At 35.1% G+C, this 8,749-nt stretch overlaps 1 protein-coding gene across 1 annotated transcript in view; it reads right to left on the reverse strand.

Moving 5' to 3' along the window:
- ERBIN (erbb2 interacting protein) overlaps nucleotides 1-8,749 on the reverse strand; it is a 161,772-nt gene that overhangs the window by 26,953 nt on the left and 126,070 nt on the right. The window contains exons 15-17 of the mRNA XM_045285234.1: nucleotides 8,261-8,382; nucleotides 7,264-7,437; nucleotides 740-910 (exon numbers count right to left, since the gene is read on the reverse strand). Of these exons, the coding sequence (XP_045141169.1) occupies nucleotides 740-910; nucleotides 7,264-7,437; nucleotides 8,261-8,382 (467 nt within the window). The remainder of the gene's footprint in view (nucleotides 1-739; nucleotides 911-7,263; nucleotides 7,438-8,260; nucleotides 8,383-8,749) is intronic.

Raw genomic sequence — 8,749 nt, forward strand, 5'->3', positions numbered from 1 at the left:
AGGGAGGGGGGAGCAGGGAGGGAGGGGGAAAATGAGTACCTAATGCCAGGGACTTAAGTGGAGAGGAAATGTTTTGAGAATGATGAGGGCAATGAATGCACAAATGTGCTTTACACAATTGATGTATGTATGGATTGTTACAAGAAAGAATGGCCCCAAACTAATTTACATAGTAAAATTTACATAGTAAACAGTGGGTATAAAATTTTTCTAAGATTAATGTGATAAAGTGATATGCTTTTGGAAAACATTAATTTTTTTTAATGAAAAATGCATTCATCACCATATTTTCTTTTTTATTAAATGCTTTTATTGGGGGCTCTTACATCTTTTATCACAATCCATACATTCATCCAGTGTTTCAAGGACATTTGCACATATGCTGCCAACATCATTTTCAAAGCATTCTCTTCCCACTTGAGCCTGATTTTAGATCCCCATTCCCCTCCCTCATGAACCCTTGGTAAGTTATAGATTATTATTTTCATATCTTACATTGTCCCTCACCCACTTTTCTGTTGGTTCATTCCCCTGAGAGGTGGTTATAGGTTGATCGCTGTGATTGATTCTCCCTTTCTCTCCCTCATCCTCTGGTTTCTCTACTCTCATTGTTGGCCCTGAGGGGTTTCACACCATATTTCCTATCATTGATTGGGATTTCTCACATCATACTTCGCAACCCTGTAATAGTAAAGGGAAAGATTTTGTGACTGCTCCAGAGAAGTCCTTAAGGCCATACCTCAAAAGCATCAATGTGGTTCACAATATGCTTCAGATTCTCAGAGACTTTCACATGAGCCACAGGACTGACCTCAACTTCAAGGTCATTGATCTTCTGTACCGAACTTCCGGTCATATACTTTTCTCTTTCCTCAGCTTTACTTTTTACCAGAGAGGTACTTTCTGAAGTCTAAATAAAAGATAAAGAATTTATAGTCTTTGAAATGGATTATTTTTAGCAGTTTTCTTGGCATATAATTCACATCTCACACAATTCAATAGTTCAATCACATCAAAAAGAGTTCTACAATTATCACCACAATCAGTTTTAGAATATTTTCTACCTTCTTACACTCGATCTTAGCTTCCTATTCTCACCCCCAACCCCTCAATCTCCCCTGCCATAGCCACAAGGAACTATTAATTTAGTTACTGTTTTCTTTAGGTTTATCTCTCCTGGGTTTCAAATAAGAGAAAAACATTAAAAACAATAACAAACTAACAATGATAACAAGTAAAACAGATACAAACTTGATCAAAAAGAAAGCAAAAAATATAAAAAACTAGAACAAATTTAAAATGGGTCAAAAGGGAGATCAAATGATAAAGTATTCAGATGAAAATTTAAATGTAATTTGCCATTTCCTAAGTTGGGTAATGCTTAAACAAGGACACTAAAAACGGAAAATGAGCTAATTCCAGGAACCCAAGAGGAAAGCGAATTTTGAGAATGATGAGGGAAACAAATGTATGTGTGCTTTAGACAATTGATCTATGTATTGGGATGAATTGTATGAGCCCCAATAAAATGATTAAAAAAAACAAAAACAAAACAAGGACACTTCAAAAATAAAAACCTTTGGCAGTTAAATAAAATGCTTAGTTCAGGTAAGAATTGAGCTGCTAAGCACAATGTCAACAGTTCAAAGCCACCAACTGCTCAGAAACCCACAGGACCAGTTCTACTCTAAGCTACCAACTGCTCAGAAACCCACAGGACCAGTTCTACTCTATCTTATACGGTTGCTATAAGTCAGAGTGGACTCCATGATTGCCTAAGTGCATTTGGTTTGAGCCCAACTCAGCACCATGTGCACAGCAGAGTAGTTTTCAAGACTGCAGCCTTTAAAGAGTAGATCACAAGGCTTATCTTCCTAGGAGCCATTGGCTGAGTTTGAACTGCCAAACTATTGGTCAGTCATTCAGTGATTAATCATTTGTACTACACCAAGGGGTTCCCAACAGTTAACTCTAACCCACTGCTGTAGACTCAATTCTGCTTCAAAGCAACCACACAGGATATAATCGAATATCCCGCAGGGCATTCATGGTTGTAAATGGTTTTTTTTAACCTTAATGTAAAAATATATTTTATTGTGTTTTTGGTGAGCATTTACACAGCAAATTAAGTTTCCATTTAACAGTTCCATACATATTATTTACATTTTCCAGTTAGAATAGCCTCATTATTTCTGTTCTTGTTAGTTCATTTCCATTATTCCAACTGTCCCTTTCACCTGTTTGGTTTCACATAGATGATTCACATAAATTTTGCTGTTGAGAATACAGAGATCAAGACATTTAACATCTTCTGCAAGTACCAAGTAGTGACAATGATCATATCTTTATGAGTTGAGAAAACATTTTTCATCTGTTTTCTCAGTTGTTCTTCAGTTCCTATCTAATCTGAATTGCTTTTGTCAATTTGATTTCTATAGACGAGTGGTTCTCAACCTTCCTAATGCTGCGACCCTTTAATACAGTTCCTCATGTTGTAGTGACCCCCAACTATAAAATTATTTTCTTTGCTACTTCATTTTGCTACTGTTATGAATTGTCATGTAAATATCTGATATGTAGGATGGATTTTCATTGTTACAAATTGAACATAATGAAAGCATAGTGATTCATCACAGTAACTATGTAATTATATATTATGAAATATTTATTTCTAATTACAAATAAAATTTTGTCGTGTAGCATGGGTAACAGTCTTCCTGCAGGGTAGTCGAAAATGGGCATTATCTGCATGTGGGTGGACCCTCCTGGAGACGGATAGAGGAGCGGTGTCTCAGTTCCTGAGACCACCATAAATATGTTTTACAATGGTCTCAGGCGACCCCTGAAAGGGTTGTTTGACCCCCATAGGGGTCGCGACCCACAGTTGAGAACTGCTGCTATAGAACATTCTTATTACAAGAGCATTGTGTTTAAGACGTAATTTTTTTTTTAAAACTACCTAAGCTAAATCACTTCGGTTTTAAGATTTCAGGGGAATATGTAGATTTTTATAGAATTTGAAATTCTGTTCTACATTATTCCTCTTTTGATTAAGATTCTTTTATGGAGTCTTAATTTAAAATATCAGTATGATAACCAGGCACCAAACAACTCTTCTGAGCTCAGTTGTTCATGAAGGCAATTAGCCACACATTCCCTATGCTACTGTTTCTGACTCTCCTCCTTCCTCTGTTGCTCCAGGTGCACCAAGATCAATTGTGCTTTAGATGGGCACTTTCAAACTTTTAAGACTCAAGGTACTAAGTAATGAACTAGGAAGTAGAATAGAAGGACTCAATGTCTAGAGCGGTCATAAACTGGGATGTCCCATAAGCCATGACCTTAAACCTTAAAAGTAAGGAGCCAAATCATAATTTTCGGTTGTACATAAGAAATCTTAATAGCTACTCTTCAGGTTTTTTGGTTTTTGTAAAATATATCACAATTTTTTTTCAATTTAACTTTTCACAGGTGTGCACAACTCACTGACAGCAACTACAATAACTGGGTGCAAACTTTTTTTTTATTAAAGGGAAGATTTTCCAAATTTTCTTTTGTTTAGAGCATACATAGTAAAACATAGTTTCTGCATTTACAATTTAGCGATAATGACTACATTCTTACAGCTGTACACCATTTGCACCCTCTCATTAGAGAATTCATTACCCCATAGTCTCTATCTATATCTTTCAAGTATGTATAATCACTCTTTTACTGATAATGGATTTTCAGTAACAACACTGGGAAGATATTGGTTCACCAAGTAATGTATTTCACATTTCTTCTAAATGATAGCATATGACATTAAAAAACCTCACGTGTTATAAAAAAACAAGAAATATGAAAACTCTAAAAGCAAAACAAAAAAGTTCATGTGTTAATGTCACCATCTTTCTCAACCAAAGAGAAGCTGGCAGCAGGAAAGTGTTCTCCATCTGCTACTCATTATTTCAACAAAAATAGTCTGTGAATAAAGTGGGTAGGTCAATTCACAGCTCAATCCCACAAGTGCTTTCTTCAATTAAACCATCATATTTGGGTCTGTAGCAAAACACATTATATATCCCCCTGAATTTGTCATACAGGCTACTAAAACAGGTACAACCCATTCACTGAGTAAATTATTTCTGATTGGTATATATATTTTTTTCTCAAGGCTTTCTACTCTAGGATCAAGACTCAATAAAATTAACGATTTTTACCTCTTCAACTACATCCTTAAAATTTTAAGTATTCCTTTTGATTATGTTGATAACCCAATGGATTGATAATTTAATAGTGTTTAATTTCCCTAAAGTTATTTAACTTTTCTTATTATTTTTAATATTGACTTGTGGCTTCATTCTACTATTGTAGTTAGATTAGATACTTTCGGTTTTCAGTCTTTTAAAACTTAATGGCATCTACTGTGTCTGAAAATAGTCTACCCCAAACATATATGGAATGGAGTAGCATGTGTACCATGCTACTGTTGAGTGGTGTGCTCTATGTTTGTTAGGTCCAAATGGTTAATAGTCTACAGATCTTCTGTTTCTTTATTCTCATCAAAAGGTGGTGATGCATATACTGCCCTTTTCTGTCTTCACTTGAAACGTATTGTCGCATATTAACATTGCCACTCCTGCTTGCTTGTATTACTGCTTACTTGTTATGTCAAGTATGTCTACCCCTACTTTAATCTATTTAAGTACCTGTGCTTAAACAGTGCTCCATGTTATATTTGTGGGCCTGCCTACCACTATTTCTTGACTAGAATATTTAATTCATTTCTATTCACTGCAATTAAATATCAATAAAGAATTTACTTCAAACATTTTGTTAAACATCCCTCACTCCCACCCCCAATCTCCTGGTGAGATTGATAATAACTTCTTTGTTCTCTACCTTCAATGCCGAGTTCTTTCTAGGAATATATTTCTTCCTTTATTATGATTATTAATTTGGGTAATTTTTATTACAAAAGCACTTCAATTCCCTCCAACACCTGAAAGTTCCCTTATTTGTAATAATCATCTCCATTTTATTTTAATGTTGTGATTACAATTGTGTTGCCAAAATCCCCCATCTCACTGTAACGCATTATATATTTATTTATTTCAGGTGGTTGTTTAGTGTCAACATTTTAGGTTGTTGGGCTGGGATCATGTTTTCTTTCTAGAAAATTCCCTTTAATATTTCTTGAAGGGCTAAATCTGGTAGCTACAAATCCCCCTAATTTCTGTTTATCTGGGAAAATGCTAATTTCATCCTCACTTAAATGAAATTTTGCTGGGTAAATTATTTTCTTTCTCAAGGCTTTGAATATGCCACCCCATTGCCTTCTTGCCTGCATAGTAACTGGTGAGAAATCAGCACTTAATCTTAGTGATGTTCCTTTGTAGGTGACATTTCCCTTATCCTATGCTGCTCTCAAGAGTCTGTATCTTTGTACCTTGTACATGTGCTTACGATACATCTTGCAGGTCTCTCTTAGGAGCTCACCTACACGGCCTTTGTTGAGCATCGTGGATGGTAATGGGAAGATTTTCTATGATTATTTCTTCAAAAATATATTCGGACTTCATTTCATCTCTTTCTGGAATTCCCATTATCCACATATTATTTCTCTTCATGTTGTCTCACAGAGACTGTATACTGTACATTTTTTTCCTACTTGTTCTTCAAACTGAGTAATCTGAGTCTTTGCCTTCTAATTCAGATTCCTCCCCTCCATGATTTCCATTCTACTTCTGTATTCTAAAGAGTGTTTTATTTCTCTATTTTATAGCAAGCTTTGTAATTTCTAGTTGTTCTTGAAGGTTTCTATCTCCTTACTAAAGTCCTTATTTTGTTCTTCTATTGTTTTTCTGAATTCCTCTCAAAATTTTCCTGTGTTCTTCTTTATCCCATTGAGAAAACGTAACACTAGTTTTGGGATGTCTTTGTTGAGAATTTCATAGCAATAAGTGCCTAAAATATTAGGTTTATTTTTCATTGGTGAGTAAAGAGAAAATATCGACTGCCCTGAAGATTCATAAACTTCCATAATCTTTCAAAATTTCTTCCAAAAGTTTCTTTTCGTCTTTCTGCTCATCAGTGCTAAGTGATGCAAATGTGTTCTGAGAGATTACCTCCCTGCTAGTACTGCGGGCTGAGACTCCAAACTGAAAACAACCTGTGAACCTGTTGACGATGACTTCCCTTGATCTCTGCTCCCCTCGCCCGAGGGCACAGAATTGGAGAAACTGGATGACACCGGACTGCCAAAGGGTGACTTTGAGACATTCTACCCACATCTGTTACTACTACTACTAAGCTGTTGCTGAGGTTGCTACTGTCCCCTGGCTGCACCCCTAGTGCCAGGATGTTCATTGCAGTACCAGTCTCTAAGGCGGCACCAGCCTTGAAGGAAGAACTGCCAAATGGCCATGGATATGGTTAGCTTCACTAAGTGCCAAAGACAAAGTCTGAGTGTAAATCTTTAAGGAAGCAGACTGACTTTCTTACCCAGAGTGGCTGGTGGTTACAAACCTCCAACTCTCAGATAACTGGGTTGATTAACCAATGAACTGCCCGGGCTCCATTTAGCAAATTCACTGACAGGATAATGCTTGCTTCTGTGATATGAAGTGGGAAACACTCAATGCCAACACAGTGACCCTATAGGGCAGGGAGAACTACTTCTGTGGGTTTCTGAGAAAAACTCTTCATGGAATTAGAAAGCTCCGTCTTTCTCCAGAGGAGTGGCTGGTGGTTTCAAACTGCTGACCTAGCAGATTGCTGCACGACTCATAACTATGCCAGCAGGGCTGCTTGTAAACTAAGGAAAGAGTTGACTATAAGGAATTGAGATTTGTTAATACTTTAGAAACACTGCAAAGTCATAACTATGCCAGCAGGGCTGCTTGTAAACTAAGGAAAGAGTTGACTATAAGGAATTGAGATTTGTTAATACTTTAGAAACACTGCAAAGACATATCAAAGGTCAGCAATTATATTTAAGTTATAAGAAGAAAACGGTTATTTCCACAGTGATAAACTTTTTGACATTTGTTATCTTATTCTTTGTACAGGAAATAATTCTACCCTGCCTATCCTGATATTATATAAAAAAGAGAGGTGGTTACAGCAGAAGTTAAGGACAGTGTCCCAATTCAGGTAGTTGAAAATGAAACTAAATTTGAGAGTACATTTTACCACAAATAAAAAGTATAACTATGCTAACTGTCCTTTAAAATGTTCAATTTAAGCGAGGCTTTGCCTAATCCCTCTAAGTTTTCTAACCTTCATGCCCACATCTTTATTTACAACTTGCTGATCTTCATGTGGTTTCAAATCTTTCCCAGAGTCTTCATTCGTTTCTTCATCCTTCAATCTATGTACAATGGTTTGAACAGTTTTGACCATATTCTTAAGTTCATCTGGATATGGTGTTGGATATCTCTTTAAATTTCCTTCCTAAAGAAACAGAACAAGTAAATTTTGAAATGTTGATATAAACACCATATAACAACTGACCATCTAGTTTATAAGGATAACTATGAAGACAGATGATAGAACTTTGGAGTATATTTAAGAGTTAAATAAAAATATGCTTTTCAAAAATGGCCAAACAGGTAAAGTGGATAACATAAAAGTAAAAAAATTTTTTAAAAATTAACATTAAAAGAAAACTTCACACATAAGTTTCAATGCTTCAAAATGCTTTTTAGAAAACCATTTCTAAATAGATTTGTATCCATACATATAAAATTTCATTTGCTTCATTCAATTGCTTACATTTTTTGAACCAGGAACCAAATGCTTTAAAAGTCACCTAATTGTTACCTTCTAAAATTCATTTAATTGGTATAGATGTCAAGTAATTGTAAGTATGCTGGATGTATATATATTTTCTAATTTTATTATTGGGACACATTCTCAATCACACGAGGAAACACATGTTTATATCCAAGAGTTCTTTATCACTAGGATGTGGGAAAGTAGAAAAGATAACCACTTTATATGTCTTTTTAAAAAAAAAAAAATTTTAATTAATTAAAGCCCCCACAGTCAACCAAACCATTGAGTATAACCAAATCAACCAAACCATTAAGTATGCCCAATCAATCAATAAAGGCTAGAATTAAATAAAAAGGGGAACAACTCAAGCTAAAAAATCACAATAAATGCTTTGAGGCTAGGAACTAATTCACTATTTTTTTTATTTTTAAAACAACCAATGACTATCAGCAGACGTGTTTCAAACGTAAAGCCAAATGATTAGAAAGAATAGGATTACCCTGCAAGGTGCCTCTCTTTCATCTTTGTCTTCATCACATTCAAATGCTACTTGAGCCCGCTGTTTCCTCTGTTCCTCCCATAATGAAGGATTAAAACTTTCATTATCTGATATAAACATAACTATAAGAAACAAACCAACAAACCATATTTTACTATATTTTAAAAATATATTACATCTTCACACTTTCCTTTATTAATTATGTTCTCTATGTTTTCTGAGACAGCTAATTCTAGCAGCTATAAACCCTCAGCTACTACTAGATTGTGATTCTAATGTCAATCACAAATTTTCTTATCTAAAGCTGATGTCTAATTTTGTTACCAAATTATTTCTTGAAATAAAAACTATCAATTAAATGGTTTTCGTTCAGTACCTGGGAAAACTAACTCTATTTACCATAAACACTCGAGTATAAGCAGACCCAAGTATAAGCCAATCCAAATTATCAGCTGAGATACAAAACTGCTGAAAAACTCGGCTCATACA

The sequence above is a fragment of the Echinops telfairi genome, unplaced genomic scaffold, assembly GCF_000313985.2.
Source record: "Echinops telfairi isolate 266 unplaced genomic scaffold, ASM31398v2 ScPeMD7_7469;HRSCAF=8507_1, whole genome shotgun sequence".
NCBI classification, from domain to species: Eukaryota; Metazoa; Chordata; class Mammalia; order Afrosoricida; family Tenrecidae; genus Echinops; species Echinops telfairi.